Source organism: Phyllopteryx taeniolatus, chromosome 6 (assembly GCF_024500385.1).
Source record: "Phyllopteryx taeniolatus isolate TA_2022b chromosome 6, UOR_Ptae_1.2, whole genome shotgun sequence".
NCBI lineage: Eukaryota > Metazoa > Chordata > Actinopteri > Syngnathiformes > Syngnathidae > Phyllopteryx > Phyllopteryx taeniolatus.
Window position 1 is genome coordinate 531,703 of NC_084507.1, and position 23,490 is coordinate 555,192.

The window sequence follows — 23,490 nt, forward strand, 5'->3', positions numbered from 1 at the left end:
GAATACTTCGAGGAGTTGATGAATGAGGAAAATGAGAGATAAGGGAGAGTAGAAGAGGCAAGTGTAGTGGACCAGGAAGTGGCAATGATGAGTAAGGGGGAAGTTAGAAAGACATTAAAGAGGATGAAAAATGGAAAGGCAGTTGGTCCTAGACTCAGGACAGAAGTGAGTACTTGTGAGCAACAGTATGGTTTCATGCCTAGAAAGAGTGCCACAGATGCATTATTTGCCTTGAGGATGTTGATGGAAAAGTACAGAGAAGGTCAGAACAGGAAGCAGAGCTGGAGGTGGCAGAAATGAAGATGTTGAGGTTCGCTCTCGGAGTGACCAGGTGGGATTAAATTAGAAATGAGCTCATCAGAGGGACAGCCAAGGTTCGATGTTTTGGAGACAAAGTTATAGAGAGCAGACTTCGATGGTTTGGACACATCCAGAAGAGAAATAGTGAGTATATTGGTAGAAGGATGATGAGGATGGAGCTGTCAGGCAATAGAGCGAGAGGAAGACCAAAGAGAAGGTTGATGGATGTCGTGAGGGAAGACATGAGGACAATTGGTGTTTGAGAGGCGGATGCAGGAGGTAGGCTTACATGGAAAAGGATGACGCGCTGTGGCGATCCCGAAAGGGACAAGTCGAAAGGAAAAGAAGAAAATGAAGTTACGGAGAAATGTGTCCCAAATCTGTCCACTGGCCTGACCAGAGGTGATGTTTTTGATCGACAACTTTTAATTTCGGCCAACACAAAAGGTTTAATGAAAGTCTACAAAGTCTCTTGACACATAGAACTAAGTGTTAATCATTAAATTGTTGACTGGAGAATGTTTAGACGGTGAAATGTCTCCATTCATGATGTGTACTTGCATATTTGTAATTTGTATGTAATAGTAGGTCTAGTTAAGAGGTAAAATATCACCAAAAGTAATGCAGGCATCAGGTATTTATCTTTTGTTTGTTTGTTTGTGTCAAATATGAAAATGAACTATGATATCTAATATTGTAATATTATATTGCAAAACAAGTTATTATAAAGTAAAGTGTCTTACCATTTCTATATAAAGTGCCAACAGCAAACATGGTATGGTCAGTATGGTTCCACGAGTTTCATGTAATGGCTTCACCCAAGCTTTCAATGAGCTTCATGTGTCTTTGGGGTGCCGTAAAAGCGCTAAGAATCCTTTGTTAACAATCTATATGTACAGCCCATGACGCCACACGACACTACCATTCATTAATTAACGGAAATAAGCATAAATAAACCGACAACTCATGGTCGGCTATTGACTTCCATAGGCTTTCTGCCAACCCAAACACCACGTGACCATTTGGTGACGACACGGCAAACGCTCACAAACAGAACATTCGAAAAAAGAAACAAAAAAAATAATCTTACCTTTAAAAGGTTACTCCTTGTTCCTTATTGTGATCATTGTACAGTATGCAATGTGTAGCCATCCACGTTAATTTGTTTTTTGTGCTATCCACAAACGTGGAGTGCGCTGACACTTTTTTGCGTTGTCCCAGACACACAGCTCAAAGGGGCATGTCATATCTACTAAGTGTTCATATTTACGGGTGGAACTTTCTATGTAAACTTGAATGTACCATAACTCCAAATGTTTCTTGAAAATTTACGTTGTGTTTTTGAAGCTATATAACACTTTGTCGACAGTCTTCTTTTCCTTTGGGCTTGTCCCGTACGGGGTCGCCACAGCGTGTCATCCTTTTCCATGTAAGCTTATCTTCCTGCATCCTCCTCTCTAACACCAACTGCCCTCATGTCTTCCCTCACGACATCCATCAACCTTCTCTTTTGGTCTTCCTCGAGCTCTCTTGCCTGGCAGCTCCATCCTCATCATCCGATCCGGTATGGAATTCTTTGGATGAACACTCATATTTGTTTGGCAAAGTTTTAAGTCGGACGCCCTTCCTGACGCAACCCTCTGCATTTATCCGGGCTTGGGACCGGCCGACAGTTTGCACTGGCTTGTGCCCCCTACAGGGCTGCATTAACACTTTGTCGACAGTACAGAGTGTAAAACGAACCTCAATATTTTAATCTATAGCTGACACAAATTCAAAATAGTGACTGTGGTTCCATCTTGAAAACGCTAACCTCTCCCCTTCCTCCAAATTGTTAACTGACTGTGTGTACACGAGAGTCCACATGCTTAAAAACATGCCTCAAACGCCCAGATGGGAGGGTGAAGTGATGCCTCCCATCATGCCTCATGGCTCTGTTTCTAAATATCCCCCTATGTTCCATAATGTGCAATTGTTTGTTTTGTATCTTTTTGTTAGGAATAGTGAAAGTAGAACAAAATATACCCAAAAAAATGTCTTCAACAGCCTTCTACCACCTGAAGAACATATCCATAGTGAAGGGTTGCATTGCCAAGCAAACCAGGAGAAGCTCCTCCATGTTTTTATCTCGAGTTGACTTGACTATTGTAATGGTCTGAGTAGACCCCCCCCCCACAAAAAAAAAAGACCATTAAACAGCTGCAGCTCATTCAGAATGCTGCACCTCGGTTATGACCAGAACAAAAGAGATCAAAAAGCATTACGCCAGCTATAAAATTGACTTTAAAGTGTGCTATTGGTCTATAAATCACTAAATGGTTTTGGTACTGAATACGTGAAAGAAATGCTAATTGAATATAAACCCAGTAGGGCCCTGAGATCTACAGACTCAGGTCAGATAGTGCAGAAGCGTCCAAAGCAAACATGATAAAGCAGCTTTTAGCGGTTATGCTGCACACAAATGGAATAAATCGCCAACAGAATTGCAGTTTTTAGTTCAGGTTCAAAATTATTCTTTTTTCTCATGTTAATGATTGAAAATTTTTGGGTTTTTCCATTTCTTATAATTATTTCTTTTGCATAGTACGACTTGTTGCTCTTGTTTTTAAACGCTTTTAATCTTGTAAAGCACATTGAGTTACCGTATGTATGAAATGTGCTATAAAAATAAATTTGCCTTGCTGCCTGACGTGCAGCCAGCAACTGTGAGGCTGACGGCCGTAACGCCATTGTGGCAGACCTCCGGCGGCTTCTCTAAAGTATACGCCCCAGGCTGCTGACATTACGGTGCTAGTTTTTAACCCCTATCCAACAAATCCGGCCAAAAGAGATGAAGAAAAAGAGTGTTAAGCTAAATTTCAACAATTCAGTACTACTGTATATTGTTCTCAGTCTTTACACTTTTTCAGCACTCACCTTCATTCATTCATCTTCCGTTCCGCTTCTCCTCGCTAGGGTCGCAGGCGTGCTGGAGCCGATCCCAGCTATCTTCGGGCAAAAGGCGGGGTACACCCTGAACTGGTCGCCAGCCAATCACAGGGCACACATAAACAAACAACCATTCACACTCAGATTCACGCCTAAGGGCAATTTAGAGTCTTCAGTTAATGCATGTTTTTGGGATGTGGGAGGAAACCGGAGTACCCGGAGAAAACCCACGCAGGCACGGGGAGAACATGCAAACTCCACACAGGCGGGATTTGAACCCCGGTCCTCAGAACTGTGAGGCAGATGTGGTAACCAGTCGTACACCGTGCCGCTCACTCACCTTCAAAGATATTTAATGTATTTACAGTAGAAACAAGGCACGAAGATGAGTTTATTTTAACTTTGAGAACCGTGTGTTTCATCCACTTCCTTTTTTATAATTTCTTAGTAAAACAAAGGCTGAAAGCAGGTCTAAACATACGACATGCACCGTCAGTGAATGTGTCCTGTTTATTGACCTGCCTCATGTTACTCCCTACTGCAGCCTAGTGGTGACTGCCTGCAATTGCTTAAAATGAGTAAAATTTTCTCCACAGCTAAAGTGCGTGCTTTATACAGCCTAGTAATGCTATTAAATTAACTTTAATCTAATTACCTATGTATTTCACAGTTAGACTGTTTGTTACCTTTGAAAGGCCATGATTTAAGAGTAACGTGTGTCACTGTGCATCACACACTTTGGAGTTTGACCCGAGTCCTCCCTTTGCCACTGTATAAGAACTGAGTGCCTTTATTTGCATCAGCAATTGCGAGTTGCTTAGTTATAATTACTTGGCCAGTTTCTACCTGTACAGCGTGTCATTTGCTAGCTATGCTTACACCCTAAAAATGTGTGTTCCCAGCATGCCTCAATTTACAGAACAACTCAGTATCGTTATTTCAAGATCCAAAGGGTTATGTATTTTGTGTTATTCTTAAAATAGGCCTAACGACGCCATTGGGTACCTGCGTTATTGAACTAATGATCCAACACAACTAATTGTAAGAAAATCTCTGCTTGGATTGCATTAAATTGTACGACTATAACTAAAGACACACAGTGAATATAATCCAGTTATATTACGTACACTGATCCAGATACTGTTTGTTGTAATATTTTATAGATGTATGCCAATGATCATCAAAACAAGACCCATAACTTTTATTATTTTTTTTTTTTAAATAAAACAAAATAAAAACCTTCATTTTTTGCAGTATTTTTCGACACACAAGACAGAACAGTCCAGATGCTGGTGTTGGTGTTAAAACATGTAAAACAACGACTTATTAAAATTCATGTAGATGGTTCCTCATTAGCATAAATGTTCTGTAATGGTAAAATAAAGTTTTAAAAAATAATGACTGAACATTTTGTAGCTTATTATTACCTCAACCAAGAATTTCATTTCATCGCTAACAATAAATCTGGTGTTGGCATCTGAGAGGTGTGTTTTATAACATCATGAATTGGAAACTTACCGTACATCTCACTCAATTTGCACACAAGGCAATTTGCATCTTATATATCACAAAGCATTATTCATAGCAAAGATGTAGGCAACAATAACTTGTACTCCTATCATGACAATATGCAGTTTACCCATGGCTAATGTGCCAATAATCACACCTGTTATGGCTCCCAAAGTGCGTGGCCATGAAGAACACTGTCCTGCCATGGCTGCCACTGCACCCACAGACACCCCACAAGTACCCACCACCCCCAGCAATGCTCCGGCTTCCCCCCCCTTTCCCAGTACTGGAGATAAAATCTCCACTCCACCTAGTAAACCCAAGGCCACTATTGCAGCCCCTACAATGACCTTGCCCCCTCCACCTGCATGCCTTACCAGGGGCCCCCCAACAGCGGCTCCCAAGCTGAGCTGGCAGAGTTTTGCTCCAATAATTGCTGTTTTCAAAGCTTCTCGAGAGCAACGGTCAGTCATGCGATCGTTGATGCTTTTACCATTTACATCCTGTGGTTGCCCTCTCAGATTCATGGCAGTCTTATTGACCTCGTCTCCAGCTTGTACAGTGAGCATGGCAATTACAAATGTTGCGAGCATTCCCATGCTTCCTATCAACATCCAGAACTTTAAATCTGATGACTTCAGAATCAAATAGCCAATGACTGCTACTAAAGCTATAAGTGCAATGAACACATAATGGTGGCCTCCATACCCAAACAAGCCAAATAGTGATGTTACAACAGCAACCACAGTCATTGGAATCCCTGAGAAAGCCAAGAAGTCCACATATTTGACCATCACAGTTTTGATCCAGTCTTGAAGGGTCCGTTGTTTGATCTGTGCTTCTTCAGCCTCAGTCTTCTTCCTCTCTAATTTTTCTCTCAACTTCCGTTCAGTGGCCCAAGTCATCATGTCTTCTGTCTCAGCGGTGTTCCTCCCATTATTTATTGTCAGGATCCTCTCTTCTATTTGCACAGCCACCCTTTCTCTCTGCTCTAAATCTGAAATCTCTAACTCTTTCCTTTCTGTTTCCCAAACCACAGATCCTTGAGTGCAACAGGCCTCTCCTTGTTTCCAGAGGACGTTAAATACAAAGCGCAGAGGTGGTTTGAGGATGCTGAAAATGGACAGCGCACACAAAAGACCAATCATGCCAGAATTATTCACAATCATTTCAATAAAAAAACCAAGTGTGGCTCCACTGAGTGTGGTCCCGAGGGCTCCGGCAAGTCCTGCAGAAGCCCACAAGTTTGCATAGTTCTTCTGAGTTGTCCCACAACTCCTTGTGGTGACGAACACCGAAGATACTACTGCTGCCATTATAACACCAGCTACAACTGAGGTCATGGCGATGGTCAGTGCGGAAGCTCCCATGAGAGTCCCTAGTCCGAGAGCACCCACAGTCTTGATATCGTCAATCAGTGGCTTCAGTTGACTTGCTGAAGTCATCGCAGACAAGGTCCTGTCGACAGGGTCTTCTGTGGCTCCCATTATGAAGCCTCCCACTGCTCCTAGTGCAAAACCTATAGTTGCTTCCTCTAAAAGGACAAGAACAAAGTGTTTTTTCAACAACAAAGTAGTACAAAATATGAAAAATATACATTACATTACATTTAATGTGACTGAGTGGAGACCTGCTATGCACTGTAGATGTGACATAAAAACAAAGAATACAGTAAATCCCTCTTTTATGGCGGGTGTTATGGTCCAGAAAACCCGTGCAATAAATGAAATCTGTGAAGTAGTGACCAATTATTTATTATTTATTACACAATATAAATTTATAAGTTTCATATATGCAATTCAATGCCAATATTTGATACTTTAGAGAAGTGCAGGTATTTTATTTATCCACTTGAGGTCACCATCCACACACTCAACACAAATACATTCCTATTAAGCAAGTGTGCTCAGCTTTTGAGTGTCGCGAACATCAGCCCATACGGACATGATGTGAACAGGCAATTTCCTGCCTTAAGCATTGACACCGTTCCACACACTGACGATCCTGGCAATGTAGTCAATGAAAAGCATTATAGGAACCTAGAATTAATTGCGGTGATGATTTCAGCTACATTACTGGAGTTGTAGAAAATCCAGCTTAACGTTGCTCTTTACTTGCATTTGTTCCTGTCGACATTGTTATGAGTATGGGCATTAGAGATTTGTTTGGTTGAGGTTAATATTTGTAAATTTAATAAAACTTTTGACTGTGGCTTGTGTTTTAAACAGTGGCTTTCCGGTCGTGTTCTTGCAGCCTCAAGCAATTTGGTGATTTACGAAATGTATGAGTTGAGATTACTTATTAAGGTTTTTTTTTTCTGCTAAGAAAAAGAGCTCAATTTACCTTATGTGATTAATTGCTGCCACATTCAAATCATCCATCCATCCATCCATTTTCTGAGCCGCTTCTCCTCACTAGGGTCGCGGGCGTGCTGGAGCCTATCCCAGCTATCATCGGGCAGGAGGCGTGGTACACCCTGAACCGGTTGCCAGCCAATCGCAGGGCACATACGAACAAACAACCATTCGCACTCACATTCACACCTACGGGCAATTTAGAGTCTCCAATGCATGCATGTTTTTGGGATGTGGGAGGAAACCGGAGTGCCCGGAGAAAACCCACGCAGGCACAGGGAGAACATGCAAACTCCACACAGGTGGGGCCGGGGATTGAACCCCGCACCTCAGAACTGTGAGGCTGACGCTCTAACCAGTCGGCCACCGTGCCGCCCATTCAAATCATATTGCCAATAAATCCAACTGTGTCAGAGATGTGCAGGTGAGTAACTGCACTACACTGACCTATTAAAAAAATCCATAATGCACTGAATCCCCAATAAGTGAACTGCGATATAGCGAGGGATTACTATACAAAGAAAAACAGTCAAAAAACAAGAGGCTCTCAAAGTGTAACGCATTGGAGGCCTCTGATCAATATGGTTACTTATACTACCTTTAAACGTGTGTAATGTTTTACAGTGCAAATCCATTCTAATCATTATTGTCTTCAATCATACTAACACCAGAGAGGGAAGCAGTCTTCTTTTGATTTTGCCAACAGTCATACCCTGCAGTCTTAAAAGACTGGTTGATCAGGTTTAACCAGCAAACATACCATGTTGCTTTGTGTCACATCCTCCGCCACATTAAGTTAATAATTGTGGATATGATGTAAAGTTTCCAAAGTATTCTATTGTCACTTAACATGGGCTTATAAGAAAGTAACAAGCTTGAAGCTGAATTGACTAAGAGGCAATTTTACACAGTTTATTTGTTAACCCAAGAAGACAACATACTGTAACCGGTATGTTATCAAAGTTAGCTCTTAACACACAGTGCAGACTTAGTCAGTGAAGACGTACTTACTCGTTTTTTTCTTCCACATCATGTTTGTTGTGCAGAAACCTAAATGAGGGAATCCTCCAGACTTGTCTACCTTTTCTCTGGATTGGTCCCTGACTAGTCTCTAGAGACAGCACGTCTCCTGTTGATAATGTAACTTTAGGACACACCCATTAACAGACCTACATGCTCTAATCGCCAGAATCTTCGTGCAATACCGGTTTAGTTTCCTGTGTGCATCATAAGATCTGACCTTTTGTTACATTTCGACTTTCTTTCTCAACACTTTCTGAAACAGAAATTCTGACAAAGAGAACACAAACATGATGCTGGCCGAAATGCAAAACCCATCCATCCATACATCCATTCTCAACACCGCTTCTCCTGTCCAGGGTCGTGGGGCACTGGAGCCTATCCCAGCTGACTTCGGGCAAAAGGTGGACTACACCCTGAACTGGTCACCAGTCAGTCGCAGGGCACACGGACAACTTTCGCACTCACATTCACACCGTCACTGAGTGGGAATTGAACCCACGCTGCTTGCACAAAAGTCAGGCGAGTGTACCACTACACCATCAGTGACTCGAAACGCAACACCTTCTCGCTGAAAAAAATTTTTGGGGAGAAAACTAAAAAAATAAAAATAATAATAATAATAATTTTCATGCAGAATGCTTTTTGTCAAGATAAAATCCATCCATCCATCCATTTTCTGAGCCGCTTCTCCTCACTAGGGTCGCGGGCGTGCTGGAGCCTATCCCAGCTGTCATCGGGCAGGAGGCGGGGTACACCCTGAACTGGTTGCCAGCCAATCGCAGGGCACATAGAAACAAACAACCATTCGCACTCACAGTCATGCATACGGGCAATTTAGAGTCTCCAATTAATGCATGTTTTTGGGATGTGGGAGGAAACCGGAGTGCCCGGAGAAAACCCACGCAGGCACCGTATATGGATTTAATCAACAACGCTGTGGCAACATTTAAGATGGGATAAACGCAGAACTTCAAACATTCTAATGGATGGGTATTCTTTAATCTGTGTATTCCTAGCATAGGTCAATTACATGATTATATTTGTCAGTTATTCATAGTATAATGCTATGAAGTTTTATCATCAATTGATAAAGTTTAGCCTTTACGTTCACTACTTATTTTGTGTTAGTATTGAATAAAGTTGTTCTTCATGAATGAAAGTTATCATTGTTTATGATTTTACCTATGCAAGATTAAGAAATATTGTTGTTCAGATTACATTCACATTGGATTGCCATGAAAATTGTGTATTCATCTCTACATTTTCTTTGATATTATGGCCTAAAATTTTAAATCAAATTCACACATGGCTGTTTCAGCATGTGAGACATTACCCATAGAAATCCAAGGTGGGATATTTAAAAAAAAATTAAAATCTGTGCAAACTGACATCAGAGTCAAGAGAAAATAAAGGCGTTAATATTGAAAATCCTCTTGACGCTTAGTTTCAGCTACAGTCCGGTAGGGGCCGGTAATGGACATGAAAGCTGGTTGCTTCGTACCACACAAGACGAAGAAGAAGAGGAACCATTCGCAGTTGGTAGTTGCACTCGGAACCATTTCTTTATTACTCTACAATGGCCGCTGTGGTGGGTACGCATGTGCGGATCATGGGAGATATCGGTAACTAATTGAATTGTTCGTGTGCATTTTGTATAAAACAGCGTCCAGATTATCCATGTAATGTTATCGTCAACGAATTTTTAAGGAAATTAGTTTTGTGTGACTCCTTTCTTGTTAACAATGACGTCGTAACGTTATAAAATGTCTTGGCGGAACATTTGTTGCTCATATTTAGCACTTAACTAGCATTTCCCAGTATGAAGACATCACTTTTAAGTATCGGCAAATAAAATTACAACAACAACATTCAAATTTTACAGTAATAACGTGACAAATATGCGAAGCAATTAATCTGCATGGAAGCGTAAGTGAGCTGTTGTTGTCCAGAGCAGTTATGACGTTATTTCTTTCTCAGCAGATGATACAGACTCTCATTTGGTGGACACAAATGAGCTGAATAACTCCGATGGGGGAAGTGATGATCAAATGTCATCTGATGGAGAATCTGAGGGAAATGTTGATGGAGGGAGTGACGGTGCAGAGGATGAAGATGGAGGTCAGGAGGAGGAGGCTGAAGAAGGCAATGCCAATGCTGGCTGGGCAGAGGCAATGGCCAAGATCTTGGGGAAGCAAACCCTCAACAGCAAAACCACCATCTTAGTGAAAAACAAAGAAATGGACAAGGTGAAGGCAAAAGAAAGACAGGAGCAGTTGGAGAGGAAGGAAAAGGTAATTATCAAAGTACGAGTAAACGCAGCAATTCTGATCAGTTCAGATATCGCCTAAAACCAGTTGTTTAATGGAAACTCACCACTTCAGTGAATTGTTTACTGAACCTTTTTAATGATTTCACACAACAGAAATATCGATTGGCAATTTAAGTGATTATTTAAAAAAAAAAATCTTACAGAGAAAGCATTAGAGAAAAAAACAACTGTTCTTCTTAAACTAATTAATATTATCTAGCATCATAGAGTAATGTGAGCTGCTGGTAAGTGCTACATTACAGACAAATTGTATCCCACTTTTGATTCACAAGAAACAAACACAAGCCACCATGCTTTATACTAGTGGAACCTGGTACCAATTAAAAAAATTTATAGTATACACACCAACCTTTAATACACAGTGAAACATAATGATCTATAAATACTAAACAAAACTTTAGAACCTTAATTGGAGGCAATTTTGGTACATGGTACTGGTAAAGTGGCCAAGGTTTTGGACAGACATTGCAAATCTATTATGGTGCTTGCTTTTTATGCCCACCAGACTGACAAGAAGCGAGCATGGGAGATGATGTGCAGAGAGAAACCTAATCTAGTGAAGGACCGTGAGGCAGAAAAAGCTCTGCAGAGAATTGCAACTAGGTGTGTTGTTGAGTATTTTTGTGTTGTTACACTGGAAGTGAATGTGAAGGCTGATTCAGTTGTTTATTTTCCCACAAAGAGGAGTGGTGCAGCTGTTTAATGCGGTGAGAATGCACCAGAAGAATGTTGATAACAAGGTGAAGGAGGCTGGTGGCTCAGAGAGGAAGAAGGCAAAAATACTTTCCTCTGTTTCCAAAAAAGACTTCATCGATGTGCTAAGGAAAACAGAAGGTGGCAGCAGAGTTCCAATCAAGGCTGAAAAAGACTTCAGCGTAAGTGATTTTTTTTTCCTTATGACTCCTGAGAAAAACAGACTTTTCAATATCCTATATTTTTTCTAAAAGAAGAAGGGAAAGAAATTATCATCTTGAATCAATGCATATTGTCTCCCTGCAATACTTTTAAAAAATTGAAACCTGGTATGTCCACAATTAAAATAAATTCCAGATATTTTTTGTTATTTTTTAAAAAGAAAATATAAGAGTAGGCCTGTCACTATTGAAGCTTTTTAGAATCGATATTTCGTCTCGGAACAGTAATCACGCCCCCCATTTTATATATACAAACACACACATTCATTCTCATTTATGGGGGATCGACTTCCGTCCTTTAACTGCATACGTTGGTACTGAGTGTATAATATAAATGCATTGTGCAGTCTGTGAGCTCAAATAAATGAAGTACTGTACTGTCTTATCACCTAGCTGTACATATCTGTATATGCGTCATTGACTGCAGACAAACACGATACAGTTAGACTTAATACTGATTTGATCGGTATCTGCCCATAATTAGCATTTTATGCTGATCGGCTTTGTCATAATTCGTCGATCGTCATTGATCAGCTCCGCAAAAGACATTTATTCCGCGTCGCTATCGTGTCCAGTATATTTGAATCCAAAAGCTAGTTTATTTTTAGCCGTCTAGTGTCTTTTGACATTATACTGTAAATATCTGACCGCCAATAAAGTTATTTAAAAACAAACATGACGATGGTGTGGGACAGACAACACGTCAAAGACAGACAACACGTAATGCGTTGATCAGATTACAAGACAAATTTTGTCGTTCGCGATTGCACTTACAATTGTCAGATAACTTCAATAAATTGGGCAGCCGTGGCCCAATGGTTAAGATCATCGCCTGCCACCGTGGGGGACCTAGGTTCAAAACCCCGACTGGACCATCCGCCAACATCCCCCGGACTCACGGCTGTGGTGTCCTTGAGCAAGACACTGATACCCCGAAATGCTCCCCGGGCGCTTCAGCTGCCCCCTGCTCCAGTGTGTTCCACTAACATGTGTATGTGTTCACTGTGATGGGTTAAATGCAGAGAACAAATTTCGTGTGCATGCATGCATGTTCATGACAATAAAAGATGATTCAAAAAAAAAATTCAAAAGATTCAAAAAAAATCTTGTATTCCAATACCACCATATTCCGTCTTTTACGATCACTGGGCTTTATCTTGTCCGTTCAAACTCGTTACCATGGCGACGAAAACAATGGATTGCGTCGTGTGTATTATAAGATACTCGGGAGGGGACTTTAATTCAAGGATTGCTTGGGGTATGTTCATGTACTTTTAATACGATAACACTCGCAAGCAGGCAACAAAACGTTATGTAGCCTAGCAAGCTAGTGCTAGCACTAACAGTTGTACGTAAACATGCCAGCGTTGTGTCGAATCATGCTCTAAAGCAGGGGTGCCAAACATACGGCCTGTCAGGGGGTCCAATCCGGCCCGTGGGGATGGAGAACACATTCACTGCTATTTTTCAATAAAAGTAACTTTTGTTGCTAATTTGTCCACTGGAGGGTGCACTGACAACACTTAAATGACATTGATGCACTTGTGAAGGCCAAACAATGCTAAGTTTCATTGACTATTACACAATTTCAGTCAAAAGCTTCATTTCAAAAGAGGTTGCTTTGTTGGAACTTTTTTTTTTTTTTTTTTTTTTAAATAATTTTGGGCCAAAAATTTCACACTGCTCATATGATTTTCAACAAAATTTTCAACAAGATAATAATGAATAAATGTGAATATTTTCCGAAAGTACTTTTCATTATTTGCCCCGAAACAATGGGGAAAATTTTGAATAACTGTTATTTATGGATTTTTAAGCCACAAATATTGTAATCCGACCCGCTTGAGATCTAATTGGGGTAAATGTGGCCCACAAACTAAAATGAGTTTGACACTCCTGCCCTAAAGTTTCGGTGTGTGTATGAAGCAATTTAATTACAATAAAGTAATTACAGTAAATTAGCCCCCATTATTTTTGTAATGTCGGTTTGACATGACTGATTCGAATACATGACTTGAATAGAGAATACTTTTGAAGACACTCAGTATACAGTACACAAGTATACAGTGTTCCCTCGTCGCGCTTCACATTTTCCGGCTTCAGTGCTTCGCAGGTTTTTCCCAAATATTCATTAAAAAATAAAAAATACAGCCATATCGACAGCTATATTGCGGAAAGACGCATTGTTTCATGTTGATGCGCGTAAGAGAAGGTTTCCCTGCATGCCAAACAAAGAGATGAGTTAACACAGAGGCTTTCTACAGGCCTGTTCATGCCTGTACTGTACAGGCACTTATACAAGTCGCGTGATTGGTTCCCGGCGCGACATCGACCAATGACGGCACGAGTGGATTTATCCTGTGAGCTGATTGGCTACGCATCATCGCTGCCTCACCCAGCATCTTCCCTTGTTGTGTCTCGGCAGTCTCGTCCACGCTGTTGTGTTCGCAATAACTTTTTTTGTTTAAGCGATCCTTTTTTTGATTAGTTAAGCAAGCCCTTACAATGCCGCCGAAGCGCTGTGCCCCTGCGAAAGCTTCCTCCGGGGCGCCCAAGAGGAGGAAGAAGAAGATGATGACCATCAGTGAAAAAGTGAAACTTTTAGATTTGATCAAAGAGGACAGAAGTTATGCATCTGTGGCACGCCATTATGGCGTGAATGAATCTACAGTACGGTACATAAAGAAAGAGGAAGCAAACATCCGCAAAACTGATTCAATAACCTTCAATAAGGAAGCGAAACGTGTGGTAACTCCGCGTAATAAGAGAATTGTGGAAATGGAAGCTGCATTAGCATTGTGGATTGCTGATTGCAGGGAAAAGACTGAGTTTGGACACTAATATTATCAGGACAAATTACATGTTAATTACTGTATAAGGTTTTATAATTAAATATTTAAGTAAATGCGTGTACTGTTGTAATCTTTGTATCAAATATGTAATGTGTAAATACTGTTTACATATTTTAAACATTCTGGTACCCACATACACATCCACGAAAATTCCTAAGGCAAATCCTACTTCGCGGTTTTTCACCTTTCGCGGGGGGTTCTGGTCCCCATTAACCGCGACAAACGAGGGAACACTGTATACAGTAAATGAACAAGTCATTTAAATATACACATTGCGCCATCTTGTGATCGGTTATTGTTTTTTTTTAACTCGCTGATCGCTCCCAAAAATCCTGATCGTGTAAAGCCTAGATATAGTACGCCCTAACTAGCGGTGGTAGGGTTACAGGACATTTTAAGTTATAACTGGTGATTGTAGGGTATATTACGTAGGCTGATAAATTATTTATAAAAAAAAAAAAAAAAAAAAGCTCATCCTGCGTGCATGTGAATGTTTTGTCACAAGCTGACGTACTAGGCCACCTCTGCGTTTGCAGTAATTGCAACCAATTCATTTTCATCCTTTTTGGTTTAAAGTGATCCCAAAACTTGGGCATCCTCTGTCTACAGCAGTGTAGTCCAGATGGTCCTAAGCTCCCAACCATAGATATGAAAACTATATACGCCAGCGCCTGGTTGCAGCTGGATTGTCCAGCCTATATGGCGGCTATGTTCAGGAGGTCATGACGTTGCATGCGATGACAGTGACGAAACATGTTTCTGGGGGGCACAAATACAGTTGTATAAATAAAGTATTCAGACCCCCTTAAAATTTTCACGCTTTGTTTTATTGCAGCCATTTGCTAAAATCATTTTTCATTTTTTCCTCATTGATGTACACACAGTATCCCATATTGACAGAAAAAACAAAATTGTTGAAATTTTTGCGGATTTATTAAGAAAAACTAAAATATCACACAGCCATAAGTATTCAGACGCTTTGCTGTGACACTCGTATTGAATTCGGGTGCTGTCCATTTCTGATCATCCTTGATGGTTCTACACCTTCATTGGAGTCCAGCTGTTTGACTATCCTGATTGGACTTGAGTAGGAAAGCCACACACCTTTCTATATAAGACCTTACAGGTCACAGTGCATGTGAGAGCAAATGAGAATCATGAGGTCAAAGGAACTGCCTGAAGAGCTCAGAGACAGAATTGTGGCAAGGTTACAAAAACATTTCTGCTGCACTTAAGATTCCTAAGAGCACAGTGGTCTCCATAATTTGGGGACGACCAAAACACTTCCTGAGCAAACTGAGCAATCGGGGGAGAAGAGCCTTGGTGAGAGAGGTAAAGAAGAACCCAAAGATCACTGTGACTGAGCTCCAGAGATGCAGTCGGGAGATGGGAGAAAGTTCTAGAAAGTCAACCATCACTGCAGCCCTCCACCAGTCGGGGCTTTATGGCAGTGGCCCGATGGAAGCCTCTCGTCAGTGCAAGACACATGAAAGCCCGCATGGAGTTTGCTTAAAAAAACACTTGAAGGACTCCAAGATGGTGAGAAATAAGATTGTATGGTCTGATGAGACCAACATAGAACTTTTAATTCTACATGGTATGTGTGGGAAAAAAAAAGAGTCACTGTTCAGCACCTGTCCAATACAGTCCCAACAGTGAAGCATGGTGGTGGCAACATCATGGTGTGGGGGTGTTTTTCAGCTGCAGGGACAGGACGACTGGTTGCAATCGAACGAATGATGAATGCGGCCAAGTACAGGGATATCCTGGACGAAAACCTTCTCCAGAGTGCTCAGGACCTTAGACTGTGCCGAAGGGTCACCTTTCAACAAGACAATGACCCTAAGCACAGCTAAAATAATGGAGTGGCTTCAGAACAAATCTGTAACTGTTGTTGAAAGACCAAGCAAGAGCACTGACTTAAACCCAATTGAGCGTCTCTGGAGAGACCTGAAAATGGCTGTCCACCAACGTTCACCATCCACCCTGACAGAACTGGAAAAGATCTGCAAGGAGGAATGGCAGCGGATCCCCAAATCCAGGTGTGGAAAAACTTGTTGCATCATTCCCAAAAAGACTCATGGCTGTATTAGCTCAAAAGGGTGCTTCTACAAAATACTGAGCAAAAGGTCTGAATAGTTATGGCTGCGTGATATTTCAGTTTTTCTTTTTTAATAAATCTGCAAACACTTCAACAATTCTGTTTTTTTCCTGTCAATATGGGGTGCTGTGTGTACATTTGAGGAATAAAAATTAACTTAAATGACTTTAGCTAATGGCTGCAATATAACAAAGAGTGAAAAATTTAAGGGGGTCTGAATAATTTCTGTACCCACTGTGTGCGTGTGTGTGTGTATGTGTGTTTGTGTGTGTGTATACATACCGTATTTTCGTGACCATAAGGCGCACCGTATTAAAAGGCACAGTCTCAGTTACGGGGTCTATTTCTGTATTTAACACATACATAAGGCGTACCGTATTATTGGGCGCAGGCATGATAAAACATACGCTAGCTTAAAACATACGATAGCATACATGCACATTAAAACAATGTTTTTAAAAAGGCAGCGGGAGCAAAACTGAGTTCGGTTGTACTTTATTGAAGTATTTAACAATGTACTCATGTTATTTTTTTATCAATCCTCATCCACAAATCCGTCAAAGTCCTCATCTTCTGTATTCAAAATGAACAGCTGGGCAAGTTCTCCATCAAACATGCCGGGTTCCTTCTCGTCATTGTCGAAGTCAATCTCGTTGCCGGCGGGCTGTTCAGCAATGATGCCGGCTTTCGCGAAAGCTCGGACAACAGTCAAAGCAGATACCTTAGCCCAAGGATCCACAATCCATTCCCATATGGTGGCGTAACTCGCCCAGCGTTTCCTCCCAGTCTTAGTTGCACTTGTTTTTTCACAGCGGCTGTGAGATGGGCACTCATGGAGTCACTGATCAACAGGGACGGTGACACGTGGAAAAAAACATCCGGTCTCTTTACGTACACCTCACTGTTGGTCTTCCAACTCTGGCCACCTCTCCTTGTTTCCGCAGAAACTCAGCTTCGTCTTCTTGACTTGGCGAAGCTCATTTTCCTGCTTCCTCCACTTGCGAACCATGGATTCGTTGATCTTGAATTCTCTCGCGGCTGCTCGACAGCCCATGTTCCTCCGCGTAACTGATAGCTTGCAGTTTAAACTGTGCTTCGTAAGCATGTCTCTTCATAGGTGCCATTTTCGGGGGTCCTTAGCCAAACCGATGTTGTTTTGCACAATCCACACCCCGGCGCTATATACCTACTGGGGACGTGCCTTCACGCGCACCCTTCCCCCTTTACGTCCGCATGCTGTCCTCAGCCACGTCCGCTTTTCCTCTGTATAAGCAGCATGTCGGCAGGAAATGCTCCCAGTCAGTCAAGCGGAGCGCTCCTCACACAACATTTATAGATGTTGGAACTCGGTGCACACATAAGAGCATAACATATGTGTGCCACATTATAAGGCGCCCTTGTCCATTTTGGGGAACATTTAAGACTTTTAAGTGCGGCTTATGGTTGTGAAAATACGGTGTGTGTGTTTGTGTGTGTGTGTGTATATATATATGTGTATATATATATATATGTATATATATATATATATTTTTTTTTTTTTGGCGGCGCGGTGAAGGACTGTTTAGAGCGTCTGCCTTACAGTTCTGAGGACCAGGGTTCAATCCCCAGCCCCGCCTGTGTGGAGTTTGCATGTTCTCCCTGTGCCGCCGTGGGTTATCTCCGGGCACTCCGGTTTCCTCCCACATACCAAAAACATGCATGGTAGGTTAATTGACAACTCTAAATTGCCCGTAGGTGTGAATGTGAGTGCGAATGGTTGTTTGTTTGTATGTGCCCTGTGATTGGCTGGCAACCAGTTCAGGGTGTACCCCGCCTCCTGCCCGATGATAGCTGGGATAGGCCCCAGCACGCCCACGACCCTAGTGAGGAGAAGCGGCTCAGAAAATGGATGGATGGATGGATATATATATATATATATATATATATATATATATGTAAATATAATATATACACACACGCGCAGTGGGGCAAAAAAGTATTTAGTCATCCACCAGTTGTGCAAGTTCTCCCACAGTCTTGTAATTTTCATCATAGTTATACCTCACCTATGAGAGACAAGATGAGGGGGAAAAAAATCCATTAATAATCTGCAAAAACTTCAACAATTTCGTTTTTTCTGTTAATACGGGGTGCTGTGTGTATATTTAATGAGGACAAAAAAATGTACTTAAATGATTTTAGCAAATGGCTTCAATATAACAAAGAGTGAAAATTTTAAGGAGGTCTGAATACTTTCCGTATCCACTGCATGTACAGGTGCTGGTCATGTAATTAGAATATCATGAAAAAATTTATTTATTTCAGTAATTCCATTCAAAAAGTGAAACTTGTATAATGTATACATTCATTTCACACAGACTGACATATTTCAAGTGTTTATTTCTTTTAATGTTGATGATTATAATTGACAACTAATGAAAACCCCAAATTGAGTATCTCAGAAAATTAGAATTGTGGAGAGGTGTAATATTGAAGACACCTGGTGCCACACTCTAATCAGCTACTTAACTCGAAATACCTGCAAAGGCCTTTAAATTGTCTCTCAGTCTCGTTCTGTAGGCTACGCAATCATGGGGAAGAGTGCTGACCAGACAGTTGTTCAAAAGACGACCATTGACACCTTGCACAAGGAGGGCAAGACACAAAAGTTGCGAGAGAGGCTAGCTGTTCACAGACCTCTGTGTCCAAGCACATTAATAGAGAGGTGAAGGGAAGGAAAAGATGTGGTTAAAAAAAAAAGTGGACAAACAATAGGGATAACCGCACCCTGGAGACGATTGTGAAACAAAACCCATTCAAAAATGTGGGGGAGATTCACAAAGAGTGGACTGCAGCTGGAGTCAGTGCTTCAAGAACCACCACGCACAGACGTATGCAAGACATGGGTTTCAGCTGTTGTATTCCTTGTGTCAAGCCTTTCTTGTACAAGAGACGGCGTCAGAAGCGTCTCGCAAGGGCTAAAAACAAATGATTGGACTGCTACTGAGTGGTCCAAAATTATGTTCTCTGATGAAAGTCAATTTTGGATCTCCTTTAGAAATCAAGGTCCCAGAGTCTGGAGGATGAGAGGTTAGCACAGAATCCATGTTGCTTGAGGTCGAGTGTAAAGTTTCCACAGTCAGTGATGCTTTGGGGTGCCATGACGTGCTGGTGTTGGTCCAATGTGTTTCCTTAGGTCCAAGGTCAACGCAGCTGTCTACCATGAAGTTTTAGAGCACTTCATGCTTCCTGCTGCTGACCAACTTTATGGAGATGCAGATTTCATTTTCCAACATGACTTGGCAACTGCACACAGTGCCAAAGCTACCAGTACCTGGTTTAAGGACCATGGTTTCCCTGTTCTTGATTGGTCAGCAAACTCTGCCTGACCTCAACCCCATCAAAAATCTATGGCGTATTGTGAAGAGGAAGATGCGATAAGCCAGACCCAACAATGCAGAAGAGCTGAAGGCCACTATCAGAGGAACCTGGGCTCTCATAACACCTGAGCCAGTGCCACACACTGATCGATTCCATGCCACGCCGCATTGCTGCAGTCATTCAGGCAAAAGGAGCCCCAACTAAGTATTGAGTGCTGTACATGCTCATACTTTTCATGTTCGTACTTTTCAGCTGGCCAACATTTCTAGAAATAATATTTTTTGTATTGGTCGTAATATTCATATTTTCTGAGATACTGAATTTGGGATTTTCATTGGTTGTCAGTTATACCGTAATTTTTCGTGTATAATGTGCATTTTCCCCTCCAAAAATTGGCAAAAGTCAATAGTTTGTGTGTAATGAATGAATATAATATAAAAGTTTCATTTTTTAAAAATAAAATTACTGAAATAAACTTTTTCATGATACTCTAATCATATGACGAGCACGTGTGTGTGCATACTGGAAGGCGCAACAAGCGCGTCACCACCTTCTTGATTCCACCCCAATCCCTCCCACTTTTGACTGATGCCTGTTGTAATGGAAATGCAACGGAGGGCAGGCCAAGCAAGGCCGGGGGCAGAGCGGGCCAGGACGTTCTGGAACATCTATTGGAAAAGCGTCTTAAGATAACTAGTCCCACAATGGGCAAATTTACATTGTTTCAGCAGCAATTGTGGATATAGGAAATATAAATAGCATGTAAGAGAAGACGTACAAAAAGTAGATTGTACAAAATAAAAACCAAAATTATTGTCCATAATATACAGTATCTAATTCAATCTATCAGCAATGCTATTTCTTTGCAAAAAAGTGCTGTATTTTAATTTTGTTTGAGATCTGATAAATCTGAATGAATAGACTTGATTTTATTGAAAACAGAATTGGCAAAGGTGAATGAATCCATAGACCGATATTTTTGATGATGGCACGTCAAAATGTCATATACCGGTCCTTTGATGATTCATGCTGCAGCTCTGTCCGTCATTACAAGGTTGATGTAATAAAAAACATTAAAATGACAAATATTGAAGCCATAATTTTTTAACGATTATGACTGTCTCACTGTAATGTTCTTGACAAAATTTTGAAAATATGGAAAGTCAGAGGCGGTACGGTGGACAACTGGTTAGAGCGTCAGCCTCACAGTTCTGAGGTGTGGGGTTCAATCCCCGGCCCTGCCTGTGTGGAGTTTGCATGTTCTCCCCGTGCCTGCGTGGGTTTTCTCCGGGCACTCCGGTTTCCTCCCACATTGCAAAAACATGCACGGTAGGTTAATTGACAACTCTAAATTGCCCGTAGGTGTGAATGTGAGTGTGAATGGTTGTTTGTTTATATGTGTCCTGCGATTGGCTGGCAACCAGTTCAGGGTGTACCCCGCCTCCTGCCCGATGATACCTGGGATAGGCTCCAGCACGCCTGCGACCCTAGTGAGGAGAAGCGGCTCAGAAAATGGATGGATGGATGGATGGATGGAAAGTCAGACAAATTGTTCCGGAAGTGAATTTTTATAGGTTGGCAGCTCTGAGTACCAACAATTTTGTCCACATGTGTGAATAGCTCCCTAAAGTTTACTATAGTAAAACAACGTTTTCCAAAATTTCAATATCACTGAAATGTTAATCTTTCACTTATCTTTGCTTTAAGTTTAAACAACAACAAAAAGTTGAGGGAGTTGCCAGGGTCAGCAGCATCTCTTATAAAGTTAACAGAAAATGTAAATAATTAGTTACCTGAAGTTTACCCAGTTTTAAATGGATTTCGTATCGGCCATCAGATTAATAAAACAAACAAACATATTGATATTTGTTAAATTGCCGAATATCAGCGCTGACAATCAGCCTGGATGATAATCAGTGTATCCCTAACTACTGCACCTTGCTAATTTCCATTTTGCGTTGCATATTAGCATTAAGCTAGTAGATTCACGTTACCCTAAAGATAATGGGAGTGATGCTGTAATGAAAGTACTTTGAATGAACATTTATGATGACAAACATCTTGAAGCAAGAACACTATGCCTCTCATTTGGACAACTGTTGGTAACCGACCAAATTAAACACAGCACATTCAGAGAGGCCAGAACAGCGAAAGCAAAAACTCCCAAATGTTGGAAATGAACTCAACTGGAGACCAAGTAACACAGAAGTGAAAATACTGCTCGCGCCACAAAAAATATATAGTTATGTTGCATTTTTTGCATTATGTGTGTCTGCGCTTGAGCAGAGCAGACTTTTAATCAAATTTGAATGCTTGAATGTGTGCGGATTTATTTATTTTTTTTATTTTATGGATAAAATTAAATGTATTAAAAGTAAATGTGAAGCTATGGCAATCAGGAAAAATCTGTAACTAAAGCGTGTTGTTGTTTAAGCCACAGTTGTTTAAAGCTGGGTAAAAAAAATATGTGGCTCATTGTCTAAACTTTACAGTAATTGTGGCTGTGTGTCTACATAGACTACTGAGGTGGTGGAGAAACCAGCTTGGAGTGTCCTCAGTGACGACTACATGATGGGAGCGACTATGAAAGACTGGGATAAAGAAGAGGCCAAGGCACATACAGAAAGTGGTGCAGATTGAAATGATTCCGATTGACAACAGAAGAACGGACTCAAGAGACTTTAGCTTCTTACTGTGATTTGGTTCAGACTCTAATATACAGGCAGGTGAAAATCAACAGGGGGCAGTGTTGTCTTCAGGGAGCTCCAGTACTGTACTTGGTTCTGTCATTGGAAAAAAATTGGTATGTTCTTCATCGGATTGGCACTTGCTCAGAAAGGATTGAGAGGTTTGAGAAATGTTGTCCTTTGTTGATATAACAGAGGCAGGTCATGAAAACAAAAACATGCAAAAGAGGATAGATAAAATCTTTTCTGCTGGATGATGTACCAGTTAACTGCGAGCTGGTTTTAGCTGCAAAATTCAGTGATCATTTGTGACAATGTAGTGTACAGCAGATTTTTATGTTGTGTAACCTCTGTAAATATCACTTTTGTACCGTACCGCTTTAATAAAAAGCTGGTTTGCCTACTAAGACTGCAATGTATTGGTGTGGTTCATTTTACTTTGCTCATGATTAATTCCCTGTGAAGCAACAAGTCAGCATTTCTTGTGGCTCACTGCGTCCAAAGTGTTTGCTGTCCTTTGTTTCATGAACTTTTTGTTTCTTCATTGAATGTCAAATCTCATGAAGCAAAGTACCTCTGAAAGACAGATCTATAAACCGAAAGGATCAGAACAAAAACACTTCCTGATCCCTTGACATGTGCTTATGTGAGCTGTATAAAATGTATTTAATTTTGAAAGAATAGTAAGGAAAATCCCCCAACTAACTTTTAGCCCATCCCTAAATATTTTTTATTTTGATTTTAGTTGAATGCCTTGAGGAAAATTTAGGTGATTGAAAGCTGATATAAATTATGGTGTTTACCAATTGACAAAAATGCTGATTGAAAATCAAGAGAGAAATTTAGAGAGAGACATGTTTTTGAATACAGCATTACATTAGTAGGCCTATAACATTTGTAACAGCAACTGGTTGTGAATTTGTCAACAGTTGTAATATAGGCGAAGTGCAAAACCACAAAGTATTTTTGGGTGAGGGAGGAAACGGTTTCAATCACAAATAAAATAATGCAATTTATAGTAATGCAAATGCAGGAAGGTGACTCACTAATAACATGCAGTAATTAAAGTCATGGAACAAAGGCACAGTAAAATACACCTTTCCTCTGTGTCAAGGTTAATTTATAAATACAGT

The 23,490-nt window shown here is 40.9% G+C and overlaps 2 protein-coding genes across 3 annotated transcripts; one reads left to right on the plus strand and one right to left on the minus strand.

The window, feature by feature from the left end:
* Positions 1-4,368: 4,368 nt before the first annotated feature.
* Positions 4,369-8,254, minus strand: LOC133480092 (uncharacterized). The gene is made up of 2 exons (XM_061777765.1): positions 8,103-8,254; positions 4,369-6,271 (listed from the first exon to the last, which is right to left on the minus strand). The coding sequence occupies exons 1-2, from the start codon at positions 8,122-8,124 to the stop codon at positions 4,794-4,796; spliced, it is 1,500 nt and encodes a 499-aa protein (XP_061633749.1). The 5' UTR covers positions 8,125-8,254; the 3' UTR covers positions 4,369-4,793.
* A 1,327-nt stretch (positions 8,255-9,581) lies between these two features.
* rrp15 (ribosomal RNA processing 15 homolog) lies at positions 9,582-22,766 on the plus strand. Of its 2 annotated transcripts, none has more exons than XM_061777193.1 (5): positions 9,582-9,736; positions 10,095-10,405; positions 10,949-11,046; positions 11,126-11,318; positions 22,188-22,766. In XM_061777193.1, exons 1-5 carry the CDS (start codon positions 9,691-9,693, stop codon positions 22,308-22,310), a joined length of 771 nt encoding a protein of 256 aa, XP_061633177.1. In that variant the 5' UTR covers positions 9,582-9,690; the 3' UTR covers positions 22,311-22,766. The 2 variants fall into 2 exon arrangements, with proteins under 2 accessions (XP_061633177.1, XP_061633176.1); XM_061777192.1 differs by having other exon boundaries at positions 9,626-9,736; positions 10,092-10,405.
* The last annotated feature ends 724 nt before the right edge of the window (positions 22,767-23,490 follow it).